This window comes from Henckelia pumila, chromosome 3 (assembly GCF_033568475.1).
Source record: "Henckelia pumila isolate YLH828 chromosome 3, ASM3356847v2, whole genome shotgun sequence".
Classification (NCBI taxonomy): Eukaryota; Viridiplantae; Streptophyta; class Magnoliopsida; order Lamiales; family Gesneriaceae; genus Henckelia; species Henckelia pumila.
In genome coordinates, this window is record NC_133122.1 from 146,023,527 (window position 1) to 146,043,437 (window position 19,911).

At 33.9% G+C, this 19,911-nt stretch overlaps 1 protein-coding gene across 1 annotated transcript; it reads right to left on the reverse strand.

The window, feature by feature from the left end:
- Nucleotides 1–17,278: 17,278 nt before the first annotated feature.
- LOC140891546 (transmembrane 9 superfamily member 11-like) lies at nt 17,279–19,911 on the reverse strand. Its single transcript, XM_073300086.1, has one exon. The coding sequence runs from the start codon at nt 19,479–19,481 to the stop codon at nt 17,502–17,504; it is 1,980 nt and encodes a 659-aa protein (XP_073156187.1). The 5' UTR covers nt 19,482–19,911; the 3' UTR covers nt 17,279–17,501.

Genomic DNA, 19,911 nt, shown 5'->3' on the forward strand with positions numbered 1-19,911 from the left:
CTAACAAAAAACAAAAAATAATATGTATTTTATTCTTCGTTTCAAAAGAAAACCAAGAAAATTTTTCTATTTGAATTTTTTTTTAAAAAAGAAACCAAGGGCATTGTTATTGTTATTTGTTGTTATTAAAGCATATTGTTTTATACATCCATTTTGCTTCTATATATGACTCAGTCAACCATGTTTTATCGATTTATTTTTAAAATAATTCACACGTATATAATGTTAGATGATATTGAATAGACTAATATCAGTTATTCAATTAATCACGACGTATAAATTAATTCAAGAGAATTTATACAACTTGTATACTTTTAATATTACTAATACAGATAACTTGTGACGTACGTTAACATTAATTACTGATGCACGTTAACACCAATCAATATTTTATATGGTGTTATTTTGTTTTTGTTTTTTAAATTTTTAAATAAAATTTATTTGACATCAATTAGTGTATACGTTGACGAATCGATTTATTGAGATTATTGTTTATAAGTTATTTAAATGAGTTATAAAGAAATTGTATACTTGAATTGGTTGAGAAAAATTGGATTAGATTGAAAAAAAAAATGTGTGCTTATTTTAAACTATTTAGGATGTATATGAACTAATGATTGATAAATAATATTATGTTACTCTGATGAATTAAATTAGAGATAAAATTATAAATCCCAATTTTGTTTTTTAAATAATTATAATTAATAACTATTAATAAAAAAACTATAATATTGTAATAAAGCTATTATAGATAAATAATAGTAAACAAACGTTTGATTGTATTTGATTAATGTTTGATTATTAAAACAATCTGACTCAATTTCGTCAAGTAAACAAGGTTTAAAAAGAATTTAATTTGTTCAGAGTTTACTATAGCTATAATACTTTTATCATTCTAGTACTAAAATTTATATTGGATTATATAAATTTGTTAAAAAATATTATAGGCTTTTAAATTCTTGTCAGATAGTTCAAATGTGTTTTACTTTAATTTTATATACTTATATCTTTTTACAATGACTATTATGTTTTTCCTTTTACTTTCCCTCAATTTTGTACCATATTAACTTGAGTTTTATTTTTTTATTATTAATTTTCTAATAGTTAATCTTTTTATACTTTTTTATTACTTTTCTAATAGTTAATCCTTATATTAATTGAATACTAATTCTACAGACACACAAAACGTTCAATTGGACCTTTAGTCTTAATTTATAAACTTTTATAATTTAATTATTTTATTTGAAGTCGTGATTATTTGAACTATTGCTTTATATCAATAAAAAATTAAATTAAACATACCAAGAATAGCGTACATTATAATTATTTAATTGTCATTTTTATATTTGTTATTTTTTGAGATGATTAAACTATTAAATTATGAAACCAAAGTTTAAAATAAAACTTTTAGTTGAACTTATTGATTTGTTAACAATAGTATTATTCCTCCAATAACATTATATTAATCTCAATAATTTTATTATATTAATTAAATAACAAAATATTAATTGAAATAATTTATGCAATTTATTCGTTTTATCTGAATTATTAAAAATTAAACATGAAATTTTTTATTTATATATGTTATTTACAATGATAAAGATATTTTGTCTTTGAATGACTAAATAATATGCAAGATGATCGTTTGCAAAAATTATAGTTAATACCATGTGGTTCAGATAGTTTCTTACAACAGTATATGCAATGAGTGCTAGAGATTCTAACAAGTGACATGTATCATTATTTATCTATTTGTCTTATTCTTAAACATTCTCTGACCTCTTAAGTAAAGCCAAATGTAGATCTGTTATAGTTAAAAAATAATATCAGCTTTAACTTTGAGTTTTACAATCTTATGAATTCAGTGAGACATTTTTTTTAATTTATCACAACATTCCTTAATCCTTAATATATTATAATGATGTTTAATACATACAATTGAAAATTTGTTATAATGATTTTTAATATATATAATTTATAATTGTAATTATCAAATAATTTTATTTTTTATTTTTAATATATAATCAATGTTTGATTATAGTATTTATAATAAATTAATAAATAATATATTTTCTAGTTCAATACATGTTTGAATAAGCATGTATAAAAACAGAGAGTGAATAATAATATATAAGAAAACCAAAAAGCGAAGAAGAGAAAATAAGAAAACAAAATGAAATAAATAAACAAGAAGTATAAGAAGAGTTTTTTTTCTCTTAAAACCAAAACGATGAGTAAATAAAGAAAAAATGTAGAGTCCCGAGGAGTTGGAAAAGAAAAAAGAACAATAAATAATAAAAAATGACATGTGTCATTTGATGGGAGAGGACCAAGCTTCCAATATTCAGGGTGATCTAATTAGTCAATTTTAAGAATAAATATCATTAATTATCTCCAACTAAATTTTTAATTGGCTAGATTCTAGCCATTTAGATTTATCCCAAAATTTAACCCAACCTATACAACACTGTTTTAATAATATATTTAATATTAAAAATTTATCAATACATAGGAGGTTTATTGAAAAAATAATAGACTTACATGTATTGATAAATCCTCATATTTAGATATTCTCTGAGACAGTAGTACTGCTTGTACATATAAAATCTAATTTACAGCAATTGTTTCTAGACTTATAGTGGGATGCATCATGCATGTGTTTAGATAGGATAATGCTTCAAGTACACGGAGGGTTACACGTTTGGTTACACAATGCACTTGAAATTACATGATTATCCCTGCACTTTATTTGGAAAAAATCTTTCAAAAATGCATGCAGGGATAATCATGTAATTTCAAGTGCATTGTGTAACCAAACGTGTAACCCTCCGTGTACATGTAGTATTACCCGTTTAGATAACGTGTTTTTTGAATAGTTTATTTATTGAATAAACATGCAATAAATGTAACTTGGTTATTTGTGATTACAATAACTATTCTATAGATAATGAAAAAAACCCTTGCAGCCTCGATAATTATTTATGAAATAAAATTGTTAGAGAAAATAAAAAATTTTAATTTTCATCATACTTAATATTATATTCCGATGTTATGTTTTAATTGATATATTTAATTCAAACTTTTTCCAGTTTCATGTTAGTAATTGGACCAAAATAGCCTAAAACTGAAAGGTGGTGTACCAAAAGCAAACTTTGAAAAGTTAATAGACAAAAGAAAAGGACAAATTAATGGATCGAAAAAACAATTTTGCTATAATGTATATTTACCTAGTGTGTCATTCAAGTAGAAGGGCCCGTTCTTGATCGCTCATTCCGTGTAATTATATCCAAATTGCCAACTTTCAGACCTCCAACCACGATTCTCTGAGAGGAAGGGGTGTTCATCGATGGGTTCGGTTCGGAACCTTGATGTTGGAAAATTATTGAATTATTGGAATGAATGGGCTTTTCTATTGTGTATGGAAATTGGGCTTGTAAAGTTAATGGGTGGATGGTTAAGTGGGAATATTGATGTTGTCCCACATTGAAAAAATCAAATGTGAATGGAATTTTTCATTGAATTCCCTCCATGTGCTCAGAGGCCCCTCCAAATTTAATTCACCAATTGATGGACATTAATTATGCTAGGTTGGTTGATGTAAGTTGTCTGGCTGTTGTTGGGGTCCCCTTCGGGGTCAACCTTTTTTTTTTTAATTTTATATGAAGGCTGATTTCTTTCACGAAAAACATAAGCTTTCGTTCATTCCTTCTTCCTCTGTCTTCTGCTCTCGCACTCACTCAAATGTTCCAAAGGCCTCGGTTCTGTTATATGTTCACAGTATTATCTGGTTTGATAAAAAGTTCACGTAATAGTTTTGTACAACAAACTTAAAACATAGTATTTACCTTCGTGGTTCGGTTACGTGATTCAAGTTTGATATGGATGCTTCTTCAACTCTCTCCAATTTTTTGAAGGTCACTCCTCCTGTTGCCGCTGCTCCTGATCCTGCTGATACAGTCACTCTCAGCCATGCCGACATGCCTGAAAAATTCGAAGGCTTGAATTTCAAAAGATGGCAACAAAAGATGTTGTTTTACTTGACCACCTTGAATCTAGCCAAGTTCCTCAAAGAGAAAACTCCCACATGTATTGAGGGAGATGTGAACAGTACTCGTGTTGTTGATGCCCGACACCATTCAGATTTTTTGTGTAGAAATTATATCATGAATGGTTTGGCTGATTCGCTCTACAACGTGTATAGTGAGAAAAAGACGTCCCGAGAACTGTGGGAGTCTTTGGATCGAAAATACAAAACCGAAGATATCAGGGCTAAAAAATTTATTTGTTGGTAGATTCTTGGACTATAAGATGATTGACTCTAAATCAGTGATCAGTCAAGTTCAAGAACTACAAGTGCTCTTGCATGAGATACACACGGAAGGCATGGTGGTTAGTGAAAATTTCCAAGTGGCAGCTATTATCGAGAAGTTGCCTCCGACTTGGAATGATTTCAAGAATTATTTGAAGCACAAACGAAAGGAGATGAATGTTGAAGAGCTCATTGTTAGACTTCGTATCGAGGAAGACAACAAGAGTTCTGAAAGACGATTGTATTCTCCAAATGTTGTTAAAGCTAATGTTGTTGAGCAAAAAAAAAGCTCAAAGGCAAAGAGATTTGTTGGTGGAGGCTCCAAGTTGGGCTCAAAGAAAGATATGTTCAAAAAGAAATTTCTTGGAAAGTGTTATAATTGTGGCGGTCCGGGCCACAAGTCTTCGGAATGCAAAAAGCCTAAAAAAAACCGCGAAGAAAATCTCATGGAGGACATATCTAAAGAGGTTTCAAACATGGACCTCTGTGCTGTCATTTCTGAAGTGAATCTAGTTGGATCAAATCCAAGGGAGTGGTGGATAAACACTGGTGTCACCCGTCATGTATGCTACGACAAAGAAATGTTTGTGATAAGTGCATTTTGTGTGCGTTATTTTATGTCTATTTGGCATGCATTCATATGGTTTCATGTGTGTTTTTATATGTTTTATTTGTAATTAATCTCATGCATGAGCATTTCACTCTCCGGGTTAATTTTGTAGGAAAATGGGTTTTTGAAGAATGAATTACGGAGCAGCCTTGATCAAAAATTAAAATTTAACTTTTGGTAGCTCCAAATCAAATCTCCACCGTCAAAATTAAATTTCAAGATGTTTTGAAGATGTTGTCAAAATTTCAGCTCAATCCAACGGTTAGAACTCACGTTATGATTTTTTCAAGATAACTGCGCGCTGAAAACTGGAGGCAGAACTTTTCAAGCCATGGCGTGATTTTTCCTGCGCCATGGCATGAACCGAGGATTTTGAAGAAGTGAAAACAGAACTTTTCATGCTATGGCGTGACTTTTCTGCGCCATGGCGCGACGCAGACTGAAAAAATATTAATTTTCTAACATTAAAAGTTGCGATTTTTTGGGGCTTTATTGGATAGGCTTTCAACCACATATAAAATGGGGCATATCAGACGTGAGAAAGGGTTCCGAAGTTCCATACATCAGAAACGCAAGGGAGGAGGCGGCCATCCAAGGAGAAGAACGTGAAGAGGGAGGAAACTTGAAGAACTCAAGAATCGCAACACTAGTTTTCTCTTCTTTCTTTTATATTTGTTGGGATTTAGGGGATCCTACCCCCAAAACTTTGTTTTGAATTTCAATCATTAGAGAAGAAAAAGGGGTAGGTGAACCGAGATCCTAACAATCGTTTATTTATTTTATGAATTTAATTTTATTATTTTGTTTTTTTTTTCATCTTTTATTTTAGTTTATTAATTTATTATCATGTTATCTTAATTAACTAAAGAATAATACTTGAGTAATTTTGTCAGACATCAATCTCTGTGGGACGATACTCGTACTTTGTACGCTATATTATTACTTGACTCGTGCACTTGCGATATATTCGAGCTTAATTGATATATATATATTTAGGTTGATTTTCAGTTGTAGTATTTACTCGACCAAGTTTTTGGTGCCATTGCCGGGGATTGAAATAGACAAATTTTACTTTTTGTTATTTTCTTTAGTTAATTTCTTTTTTTTTTATTTATTCTATTTTATTCCTGCGTGATCTATCGTTGTATATTCTATTCTTGCAGGAATTCATCTGGCGTAATACTTTGAGATGATCCATCGACAAGTATTCATGAGTTTTACCCAACAACATGGAGAGCCAACATAGATTTTCTCTTCCCATGTTTACTAGCTGTTATGGGGTGTTGTTGAGGTGATGAGTTTAAACCACATTTATCTGGCCAAGCTTGAGGGCACATGGAACAAACACCCATTGGTGGTGTCATATGACACTTACTTTGGGCGTCAACCGCTCTTTGATGAGTGCTTCTGAGGGTCGAGCCAAGGACTGAAAATCAGGCGCTACTTGGGAGGCAACCCAAGAATTCTAATTCTTTCTGTTTTGTTTATTTAATTTTAGTTTTTTATCTAGTGTCATTTGTGTTGAGTTGATCATGTTTAATCCCTCAATTTTTGGATTTTCAAGGTAATATATAAGAATATTGATGGCCTAAGAAATGTGGTGCAGCAGCGGCAGATGGATATACACCACGATGATTGACCAGGGGAGTGTTATTTTGTTTTCATTGTGTTTATTTTTGTTTTGCATTTGTTCGTTTCTCATTCTGTTCATTGTTTTAGAGCATTGAAGGCAATGCTTTGGATAAGTATGAGAGGGTGTTATTTAGTTTTGTTTCGTTCGTCATTATGTTTTTCATTCATATGGTTTAGATTATTGCATATAGTTCGTATTCATGCATATCATTATGTTTTGTGTTTGTGTTATGTGAATAAGTAGAATGATGACTGTTAGCCGATGATGATAGAGTTGAAAAAAATTGTTTTTGAAAAAATGTTGCTTTTGATTGAACATGAGAAGTTGTTGGTTGAATCGTGAATCATATTAAGCACGCATGTTAGATTGGTGTAGTGTATCAAAGTAATTGATGAAGTTCGTGTTTGTTTGACCATTGCACGACAATAGATGTTTGTTGATCATGATAGTGTCTTTGGATTCTTGATAGTTGTTAGACATTGCATGTATAATCTTGGGCATACCTATAAAAAAAAAATTTTGAAAAAAAAACTTTTGTTGAAAATTAAGTTGACTCCATCCGGGTTACGAGCGAGGGATTGAAATCATAATCTCTTGTTCTTGACTAAGTATGCGGAGTCCATGGGATTAATACAAAATTTTAAAATAATAATTCCATTCGGGCCTGGAAAATGGTTGAAATCCTAATCAATTTTCCATAGCTAAGTTTGCGGGATAAATGGGATTGTAGTTCCATTCGGGCTATAGGCGAGGGGATTGAAATTCGAATCCTATCTTAGTTATAGCTAAGTTTGCGGGTAATTATTGGGGCTTAGAAAAAGAACCGGGTGCAAAATCCGGAGGTACGTAATTATTCTCAAGAGAATGCATGTTTTGTTTGGGATTGTTGGGATGAAGGAGTGCTGGATTGTGATACTTGATTGAATTGTCATAGGTCGCTAAACATTCTTAGGATGGATTCTTTTGAAGTTGCACAAAACTGGAATAACATGACACACACACACACGTTTACGTTAAACTGATAGTGTATTGTGAACAATCAAAAGTTTGTGGTTTTAAATTTTTGAATGTGGGAACTTTTCGGAGGCTGTGCACGTTCATGATTCATTCTTACTTTTGTAGTTGTTTGCATATTGTTTTGCATGTCTTGCTCGCCCGAGCAATATTTAAGTATGGGGGTGTTGATAAGTGCATTTTGTGTGCATTATTTTATGTATATTTGGCATGCATTCATATGGTTTCATGTATGTTTTTATATGTTTTATTTGTAATTAATCTGATGCATGAGCATTTCACTCTCCGGGTTAATTTTGTAGGAAAATGGGTTTTTGAAAAATGAATTACGGAGCAGCCTTGATCAAAAATTAAAATTTAACTTTTGGGAGCTCCAAATCAAATCTCCACCTTCAAATTAAATTTCAAGATGTTTTGAAGATGTTGTCAAAATTTCAGCTCAATCCGACGGTTAGAACTCACATTATAATTTTTTCAAGATAACTGCGCGCTGAAAACTCGAGGCAGAACTTTTCAAGCCATGGCGTGATTTTTCCTGCGCCGTGGCGTGAACCGAGGATTTTGAAGAAGTGAAAACAGAACTTTTCACGCTATGGCGTGACTTTTCTGCGCCATGGCGCGACGCAGACTGAAAAAATATTAATTTTCTAACATTAAAAGTTGCAATTTTTTGGGGCTTTATTGGATGGGCTTTCAACCACATATAAAAGGGGACATATCAGACGTGAGAAAGGGTTCCGAAGTTCCACACATCAGAAACGCAAGGGAGGAGGCGGCCATCCAAGGAGAAGAACGTGAAGAGGGAGGAAACTTGAAGAACTCAAGAATCGCAACACTAGTTTTCTCTTCTTTCTTTTATATTTGTTGGGATTTAGGGGATCCTACCCTCAAAACTTTGTTTTGAATTTCAATCATTAGAGAAGAAAAAGGGGTAGGTGAACCGAGATCCTAACAATCGTTTATTTATTTTATGAATTTAATTTTATTATTTTGTTTTTTTTTCATCTTTTATTTTAGTTTATTAATTTATTATCATGTTATCTTAATTAACTAAAGAATAATACTTGAGTAATTTTGTCAGACATCAATCTCTGTGGGACGATACTCGTACTTTGTACACTATATTATTACTTGACTCGTGCACTTGCGATATATTCGAGATTAATTGATATATATATTTAGGTTGATTTTCAGTGGTAGTATTTGCTCGACCAAGTTTTTCATGAGATTAATTACAAATAAAACATATAAAAACACACATGAAACCATATGAATGCATGCCAAATAGACATAAAATAATGCACACAAAATGCACTTATCAGTTTGCAACTCTAGCTGAATCCGAGAATGGTGATAAGCTGTTTATGGGGAATTCTGCTACCTCTGATATCAAGGGAAAAGAAAAAGTGATCTTGAAAATGACTTCTGGGAAAGAATTGACTCTCAACAATGTGTTGTAGTGCCGGAGGTTCGAAAGAATCTGGTTTCTGGATCGCTTTTAAGCAAGCATGGTTTTTGCATTGTCTTAAAGTCCGATAAGGTTGTTTTGTCTAAGAATGGAATGTTTGTTGGCAAAGGTTATGTAAGCAATTGTTTGTTCAAGCTTAATGTAATGGCTATTAAGCCCGTTATTAATAAAATGAAATCTTCTGCTTACTTGCTTGAGTCTTTCAATTTGTGGCATGGTAGACTAGGACATGTTAATTATGATACGATTCGTAGATTAATTAACTTAAAGAGAATTCCAATATTCCAAATCAATACACAACAAAAATGTGAAACGTGTGTTGAGGCAAAACTAAAAAGATCATCTTTCAAATCCATTGAAAGAAATAATGGATCCCTTGATTTAATTCACACTGATATATGTGATTTAAAAGGAGGCAAACACGTGGCAAAAATAAATACTTCATTACTTTTGTTGATGATAGCACAAAATATTGTTATGTGTATCTTCTTAAAAGTAAAGATGAAGCTATTGAAAAATTTGTCCACTAAAAAAGTGAAGTTGAAAACCAACTTGATAAGAAAATTAAGGTGCTAAGAAGTGATCGTGGAGGTGAGTATGAATCACCTTTTGCTGAGTTTTGTTCTCAACATGGTATTACACACGAAATAACTGCACTTTATTCTCCTCAGCAAAATGGTGTTGCAGAGAGAAAAAATCGCACTTTGAAAGAAATGATGAATGCACTGTTATTGAGTTCTGGTTTATCACAGAACATGTGGGGGGAAGCTGTACTAACAGCTAATTATCTTTTAAATAAGGTACCCCGGAAAAAGCAAGATAAAAGTCCATATGAACTATGGAAAGGAAGAACGCCTTCATATCAATATTTGCGATTGTGGGGATGTCTTGCTAAATTAGTAGCTGTACCTACTCCGAAAAAGGTAAAGATTGGACCTAAAACTGTTGATTGCATTTTCATTGGATATGCACACAACAGTAGTGCTTATCGATTCCTTGTATATGAATCTCAAATACCTGATATTCATAATAATACAATAATGGAATCTAGAAATGCATCGTTCTTTGAAAATGTGTTCCCTTGCAAATCTAAGGAAGAATCATGTTCATCCAAAAGATCTCACGAGACAATGGAACAAAAGGTTAACCATGAGGTTGAACCTAGACGTAGCAAGAGAGCTAGAATTGAGAAATCATTTGGTCCATATTTCATCACTTTCATGATGGAAAGTGAACCTCAAAGCTTCAATGAAGCTATGAATTCATCTGAAAGACCTGAATGGAAAGAGGCTATAAATTCTGAAATAGAATCTATTTTGCAAAATCATACGTGGGAACTAGTGGACCTTCCTCCAGGAAGCAAACCTCTAGGTTCAAAATGGATTTTCAAAAGGAAGATGAAATCAAATGGAACAATAGATAAATATAAAGCCAGATTGGTAATCAAGGGTTACCGTCAACGTAAAGGGTTTGATTACTTTGACACTTATTCTCCAGTAAAGAGAATAACTTCAATCCGAGTGATACTGGCAATTACCGTATTGCGGAATCTTGAAGTACACCAAATGGATGTAAAGACTGCTTTTCTAAATGGAGATTTAGAAGAAGAAATTTACATGGAACAACCTGAGGGATTTTCTGCACCTGGGCAAGAAAATAAGGTTTGTAAATTGGTGAAGTCTTTATATGGCTTAAAGCAAGATCCAAAACAATGGCATGAAAAATTTGATAAAGTCATGCTAGAAAGTGGATTTAAAATCAATGAATGTGACAAATGTCTATACGTTAAGAACATTGAAAGTGGCTATGTCATTTTATGTCTTTACGTAGATGACATGCTTATCATTGGAAGCAATGATAAGATGATTAAATCTACTAAGAAATTGTTGAACTCAAAATTCGACATGAAAGATTTGGGATTAACTGAAGTCATCTTTGGAATTAAAATACATAGAACATCAGAAGGGGTTGTTCTAAGTCAGTCACATTATATGCACAAAATACTTGAAAAATTTAGTAAGGATGACTCTACATTGGCTAGAACCTCGATAGATACAAGTCAACATCAATCAAAAAATAGGGGTGAGAGTATTTCCCAATTAGAATATTCTCGAGTAATTGGAAGTCTGATGTACTTAATGAGTTGTACAAGACCAGACATAGTCTATGCAGTAAGCAAATTAAGCAGATTCACGAGTAATCCTGGAGTTGAACACTAGAACACAATTGTCAGATTGCTAAGGTACTTAAGGTATACTCGTGATCATGGGCTGCACTATACCAGATATCCAGCAGTAATTGAAGGATACAGTGATGCAAATTGGATATCTGATCTGAAAGACTCAAAATCTACAAGTGTATTTGTATTCACTTTAGGAGGTGCAGCAATATCGTGGAAATCTTCTAAACAAACTGTTATAGCCAGATCCATGGAATCTGAATTCATAGCCCTTGATAAGTGTGCTAAAGAGGCTGAATGGTTGCGTTTATTCTTAGAAGATGTTCCTGGGTGGGTAAAATCGGTGTCATCTATTTGCATACATTGTGATAGTCAATCTGCAATAGGAAGGGCCCAAAGCAATATGTATAATGGTAAGTCTAGACATATATGTCGTAGACTCAATACCATTAGACAACTACTCTCAACTTGAGTTATCTCTATTGACTATGTCAAATTAAAGGATAATATAGTGGATCCGTTAACCAAAGGGTTAAACAGAGAGTTAGTTGAAAAATCGACAAAAGGAATGGGATTGAAGCTTATGAAATAAATTGGTGCGAAGAAAAACCCAACCTATGATGACTGGAGTCCCAAGAACTAGGTTCAATGGGACAACCTAATCGCATTAGTTTGGTAGATCACTGTGGGGGGTAATCCCTAGTTTATTCCTATTATAAAACAGTGAGTATTGAGGATAATCATATGACTTTTAATGATTCTGATGGAGTAAACATAGAATCACCTATGTGAGAGAGAAGTAGGGCCGCTTTGAAGGAATTGTTAGGAACAATTCTAGATCCTCTTACAGAACCAGACGGGTGTTCATGGCCAAAACGAACACAATCATGAGAACTGAATTGTATCAAGAAGATTCCTGTGTTAAGTATATCTTAATTTACATGAACGTATGTACAGTTCAAAGATATCACGTCTACTGTCAACCAGTGAATTACTATGCTTTCACAAGGGAAAGTTCAAAGGGTAACACCTACCTATCCTATGCAGGATTCAACTGTTGAACGTTATCACGTATTTTCGTTTATCTTTCAATTTCCATTCATGTGAGGGATTGTTGGAAAATTATTGGATTATTGGAATGAATGGGCCTTTCCATTGTGTATTGAAATTGGGCTTGTAAAGTTAAGGGGTGGATGTTTAAGTCAAAATATTGATGTTGTCCCACATTGAAAAAATAAGTTGGAATGAGAGAGTTTATATTGTGTTACACTTTGAGAATGTGTAAGAATAATTGGTCAAGAGGCTCTCTCTCTCGCGCGCACCCCCGTGCACGCCTGCACAGGGGGTGCAAATCTTGGGTCCGATTTGAACTTGAAATGGCTTGACTTGTGTGCAAGCGTACGTGCGCAACCTGGGTGCGTCGAATGTCGGACTGATCAAGGCAAAAGTTGCTTGCCAGAGTTGGCTACGTTTTGCAAATTTCTTTTTCGAAAAAAAAAAATCAGTTGCCTTGCCTGACCATCCATTAATGCGGATGTGACCACCCAGCTGCTCCTCTGCCCAAAATTGTAGGTCATTGCCCTGGGCTGCCCGAGTGCCTATATGTGAAGACAATACTGCATTCAATCCATACGAACAGAAGAGCTCCTCCACCATATTTTTCCTCTCGTTCGCTGCATGCGCTACCTTCTACATGCTACTGCTCATCTTTGTCTTCTGCTTATCCTCGTTGTTCGGCTTCGAGCTTTCATCCGATAACGTTCAGATACAAGTTCATTTCGCTTGTGTGGTGCTCTTGTGCTACGCGGCCACACCGTACTTTCGTTGTATCCTGAAAGACAAACGTTCATTGTTATACTCCAAGCACATCCGGAAGTGGACGAATCTGTTTTAAGGAAACTGTACTTCGTACAGGCCTCGGTTTCCTTCCGATTTTTCTTTCCTCATTTCCGTATTGTTCACTATTGTCTCGGCTACTCTTGCTTCGGTTTGTAACATTTATACAACACTTGACTAGTACTAGAATTCTTGTGCCAGTATCCCCAGTAGCTAGCCTTGATCAGTGCTGTTCCAATTCCCTGCAGTGTCTGTCCAGTTCTTGTTAGCCACAGCAATCTCAAACACGGAAAGAGCCACACCAAGAACAATATAGAACTCTCCACTTTCCAATATATTTATATTATTATTATTAATTAATATTTGCAATTAGGAAAGAGAGATTTTTTGTTTAAATCAACATTAATTGATTGGGGGTATGTATATATGGTAGCAACAACGCTTGATAATACATGCATGGAAACATAACTTCGGGTGATGGGGTCGGTAAAAAAGAATTTAGAATTAGAAACTAATGTGTGAAAATCGAAAAGATTTTTTTTTTCTTGTTAATCTTGTTTCTAGACACGTTTTAAATTATTCTCTTTCTCTTACAATCAGTCGTACATTATTTTTCATGACAATATTACCAAAATTTTCTGTCAATAGTTAGTTATATTGTATTTTAAATCAGTTTATCGTGTTTTTGAATTTCAATTTATCTCATATACAATTAAAGTGATTTAACATATAGGGATAAAAAAATAATTTCTTTTTAAGAAAATAACCTAGCTACATCTTATTCTAGCTTCACTACAATATCCAGATCTCATTTTCGCAAACCATACATGCATTTTCACCTTAATTAGCTTGTACTGAAAATCACAATTTGAAGATGAATATTACTGAATCATGCTTATTATTTGCAAGTTCAATTGCCGTCTGAACCAAAACATTATTTAATGGAAACTTATAAGAGAAATAGGTCGATCGATCGCTTTTGGTATAGTGAGTATGAGGTATATGAATCGGGCGACTAGAAAAATATTTGATTCTTATTCAAAATTATCAAATTCAAATCAAAATACAACTTTTTCGAACTTTTTTTAGCTGAACTCGAGTCCAAATTATTTTTTTTTATAGTTCACATGCTTCCCTTCGAGCTTTAATATTAACTAGCCCCCTTGTATGCGATGCGTGCATATACATAAATTTTTTAAAAAATTAATTTTCATATCAAATTTTACCAATTAATTGAAAGTTTGTTAGTAGAGAGCGCTCTCTACTATAATAATATAGTAAGATAAGATAAGATATAATATAATATAATAATATATTAAATAATTATATTTTGAATAGCTCGAAAACATATTCGAATATTTTGATCCTAACTCGAACCTTGATTCGAACCAAATCCAAACCATAAATATAAAAAACTTTGATCTCAAATATAGTAATCCGAAATTTAACTCAATCATATTCCGTAGTGAGTAACTACATTCGAAAATACTCTTCATGCTTTTCAATTTTTCATCATTGGGATGATTTTCATTGTATGTGATAATATAATTTTCTTTTAATCTTGTTATTATGCTAATCTTATGTAGATTTGTAAAATTATGCTTAGAAAATGCAACAAATATACCCAATCACTAATTTTAAACATATGTTTTTTTTTGGAAAATAACAAAGGGAAAATTGCATATATCACCCCTGTGAAATCTCATGTTCGCTGATAACCTCTTATGAAATTTTTTTGAGCTAATAACTCATTATGATTTCACATTTACAGCATATGCATATCATTCAAAATTTTAGTATAATAAAAATATAAAAAGGACGAAATTGCCCCTATCTTATCTTTTCAAAGGAAGTACGGATCGGGAAAATTGATGTGTGTGTTTTGTTCGTCTGGACAAGAGGGTTACAGATCGGGGTTTCTTTGGAAGATTGGTGGTCGGAGTTGGTCGGAAATGAAGAAAAACCAGTCGGCTTCGTGGTAAGTACCTGCGTAAGATTGGAGCTGGAGCTCGACAGATTGAGGGAAGAAAATGAAGGAAAAAATATCGAGGCATGTAGAGGAGGTGAAGAGGAGACTGAGGAGTCTAAAGCAAGCAAGGGACATCGAAAATACGGCTGGCCGAAGTCGTGATCGAAGAAGATGAAGGTGACGGCTGACGGGCTCAATTGCCGAACTGAATGAGTATCATTTAAAGGTATTTTAGACCAAATTTATAAATAAAAAAAACACTTGCATTTTCGCATCTAACAGCGCGCGAGTCACAAAACATAGCGGGAGAGATGTGCGTGCTACCGATCCAGAAACACAGGGGGTTTTTAGCTCAAAAAAATTTCACAAAGAATTATCAGCGAACACGAGGTGTCACGTCAGCTGTTGCTCACGTAGTTGCTCATGGTGGTTGCCCATGTAATCAAAATTCCATATATATATATATATATATATATATATTTAAAAAGTATTTTATTATTTTGTAAATATTTTGGAAGTTAAAATAGTATTATGTATTCCATTCAAAAAAAAATTATATGTATTGACAAAATAATCATGTCTAATTCAAAATAAAATAAATTTTAAGGTTTATTTATTTAAATTGGATAAAATACTAGAATATCTATAGAAATAAACGTCCAAAAAAATATTGATATTGATCGAAAGAGGAAATTATTTTGCGATTTTGGAGAATCGATTTTTTCTTATGTCCAACAAGACCGACAGTTTCTTTCTCGAGTAGGCTTTTTCTACGAAGGAGATCGATCAGACTTACTCATATTACAATAAAATTAATATTTTTGACATAATATAATATTTTCTCAAAATAACCCAAATAAAAAATATATCTCGTAAAATTGAACCATAAAATTGTCTTTTTGTGTTCTCTCTCAACCATGTACGGAGAAAAACTCTCTTGGATTCGATCTCCTGGTAGAGTTCAATCTACCTTAAAGGTTTTATCCTAATCATAAATCAAATGCCCTATGATTTGCCACATCAACAATATCCCATTAATTATGCTTATGTGTAGAGATATTAACCATCGAATACAAGATTTGAGTAATATCCATAATTTAGGATATCATTAACCCGATCTCCTATTGCTAGCTGTACATTCTCGATACAGCAACTAATTTTCTCTCCGCTTGTAAGTTGTATCTACTCTTCATTGGTGGGGCTGGTGGATGCTGCACCAGGTGAGATTCACCCGGTGCAGCATAGAATGGCCCCAACTGGAGTGGCTCTTTTGTACTATGTGACACTTGGCGTCATCATGGTTGATACAAAGATTAATAAAAAGAATATAAATTTATTAATTTAGGTTTTTATGATATTTTTTAATTGAGAAGTGGGGATATTTTTTATTATTATTATTTTTATGACGTGGCAACCCGCAGTAGCTACCTTTCGATGCGCAGTGGGTAAACCTCGGACTAACACAATAGTCTACAAACTACGTTAGTCAGATAAATCATATTAGACAAACTCTTTGTTATATTTGTGTCATTGGCACACGATACATACAACATATATTAACATTTTTCGTGTAAAATATTTTTTGCATTAAAAACTAGAGATTATATTAAAATTAAAAGATTTAAAATTGATTTTTGATTACAGTTTTTTTTATGTCAAGAGTGATATGATATTGAAAAACTCTAAACATGTAAAATAAAAAAGTACGTATAATGGTATTGTAGATCTAGATGAGTACAAAGTGATTAAAATAAGCATTTACGATATTTTTTCATTAAACGTAAATGAAACATTTTTGTGATTGGAAAAGAAGGATATTTTTAAGTTATATAACTTTGATCTTAAGGTTTCGTTTGTTTCTCTTCAGAAAAAAAAAAAAAAAAAACTTTGAAATTAGCACAAACTCCAACAGCACTGTCTGTCTGATGATTCAATTTTGTGATATAAATACAATTCGATTCGACACATTAAAAATGTATTACTCATAGATATAAATCTATCGAATTGACACATCTCATAGATATAAATCCATGAAACCCAGTCTTCACAAGAAATTTAATCCAAAATCAATTTCTCTAAACACAACCTCCTTAATAGTATATATTTTAGTATAGATTTAGACATGAGTATTTATAATGGCGTTAATCATCTCTAATTCAAAACACAAAGGTCAATGAGCATAGAAATAGAACTTTTAACAGCAGACTGAAGAGTGAAAAGTGCATCATTAATTGATTCATACAAAAAAGCTATACAAATCATACTATAGAAGAAAATTTCCAACACCAATGCAAATTTGAGCAAGCAAAATTACAAGTATGTCTAACAAAGAATTCAACCCAAATAAGATTGTTACTGCTTATTCACTTTCTTATGAAAATAGACACCAGAAACATTAACAAAAGAAAATTTTGTAAGTTTGCTTCTGATTCTTCCTATATACCCTTCCATCTCAATCACCTAGGAGTCGCAGAGGTGCGTCTCTAATCGAGCTTCACGGACGAAAACAGGTAATGCACGAACCAGAACGAGGAAAGGAAGCCAACCGTGCCTGTTGCCAGCATGATGGCTAGAGCCATCAACAGTGAATACCCGAGGTACAGTGTCGCAGAGACCGGTCCGTTCAAACTCCTAAGGTCGAAGATGAGATAATTGATAGAGTATAGGAAAATGTATATGGCCACAGAACCGGAGGAAAAGAATGATTTCCACCACCATTGCCAGTCCTCCACACAGAGATGCATGTATGTTAGAACAAGGGATACCTCAGCACAGACGACCACCAGAAGGATAAGTACGATGAAAAGGAATCCGAAAACGTAGTACACACGGCCCATCCAAATGCTGGAGAAGATGAAGAAAAGCTCGATGAAGAGCGTGCCGAAGGGAAGGGTGCCGGCTCCAAGAACCAAAAGCCAGGAAGGATACTTTTGAGGAGGAATTTCTCTAGGAATTTGATTAGTTCGCACAGGGTATTCAATATGAGGTGCCTTTGCACCGTAGTAACCACCAATAAGTGTTAGAGGAACAGAGATACAAAACCACAGCAGGATCAGTATGATAAACAAGGAAAAAGGTATTGCTCCTGTGCTATGACTACCCCATAATAGGAAATTCAAAGTAGTGAGAATGATGAAAGCAATGCCGGGAAAGAAACAAGAAACTTTCCACGAGACTGAGGTCCATCCCTTTGCGTCGCCAAAAGAGATAGTCTTCCACAGACGAACAGCAACGTATCCAGCTGCGATCCCAAGATTCGTGTAGAAAAACAGCATGCCTGTGATCAATGTCCCGCGAGACGCTGGTGACATGAATCCGAGGGCAGCAAACATAATCGTCACGATTGCCATTCCGATAATCTGAACTCCATCTCCAACCATCACACAAAAGAATGATGGATTGCTTGGTGCACGAAAGACATCACCCACGATGAGTTTCCAACCAGACAACTCCTCATTCATCTGGTTTTGTGCTTCCTTGTCAAGCTCCTCGTACCGAGTAAGATCCCGCCTAACGGTCCTCAAGAAGATCACAAGCACAATTCCAGCCAAGAAAGTGATCACCATTAAAGAGTTCAATATCGAGAACCAATGCACTTTCGCTCCCTCCATTTTTAAGTAGGCATCCCATCTCGATGGCCACTTGATGTCCCTCTCAACAAACGAAACCTCATATGTAAAAGCTAGTGGCTCGTTCTCCTTAATAGCCATGGAAACTGTGCTTGGATCACACTTAATTGAAGTGGGATGCTTGTCATACATTTTCAATTTCTTCACGGGGTCTGCATTGTTTGCAACACTACAAGCAACCACCTCAAAACCAACAACCATGTATCCAGGAACATCTGATGTTCCAGAGTTTCCAACAGTTGGAATCATATCAGCAGCATCACCGGTACCCATAACACGAGCCACATTAGTCTCCTCGTACTTGTGAACAAGCACGGTGAACTTCAAGTGGTTAAACACAAAGTACCCACCCTGCACCTTCGCCCCAATCGGATACCCTGTCCACCTCATCATAAACCCATCCTTCTCGGTATACCGAATAGCCGGTAGATTATCAAGAATCACATTAACCTGATACATCTCATCAATCCTCTTTTTCAAAAGTTTAACATTCCCAGCCGACAAAGGATCAGATTGGCACACAAAAATATCAGACTCATTGTTATACATTTTTAACCTATACGGAGAATTCTCAATCCTATCACCCATAAGCAGCTCACCGAGATTCTCTGCACTGTCCTTAATGCCCTCTTTTGGTCTACAAAACGGCAAGCTATAATAGCTAAAGGGTATTTCGGTTTCAATTGAAGTCAGAGAATTGACCTTCACATTCAAGAAATCACCGACTCCATAGTTGTGAGGGTAACTACCAGGGAGATAAAAACCCTGTCCCTTGTGAACAAAAGCCACAAAAACAATCAAGACCCAGATCTTGAACATGAGCATAGATTCCATCTTCGCGGTTTTAATGGCGGATCCGGAATGCCCAGACAAGAAATCAATGCAAAAATTGTCGAGAAAAAGCAGCTTCGCGCAGGATATCAGTTCCAAACCCAATCAAGATTTGAAATTTACGTCGACACGATTTTGATGGGTCTGCTCCTACCAAATCTTTGACATAATACAACATAACAAACCGCAAAACCAGAAATTTTCCAGAGGTGCTGACTCTTGAACACAACGAGGATGAATGATAAAAGCAAATAATAAAAATTCCGGAAATCTCAACTGATCTTGGCGCAAATTGGGGATCAATAGAGCTACAAAATGAGGAGAAACCAGAAAAGAACGTGGAAATGTGGAAATTGAAAGCGGGGGTGATGGAAATGCAAAGACGAGCAAGGATACATGCACACCAGATTATATTTATATATTCTTCGGTCAC

What these genes read in the sequence shown, in the direction of transcription:
- LOC140891546 (XM_073300086.1), bottom strand. Translation starts at nt 19,481, where the DNA reads ATGGAATCTATGCTCATGTTCAAGATCTGGGTCTTGATTGTTTTTGTG.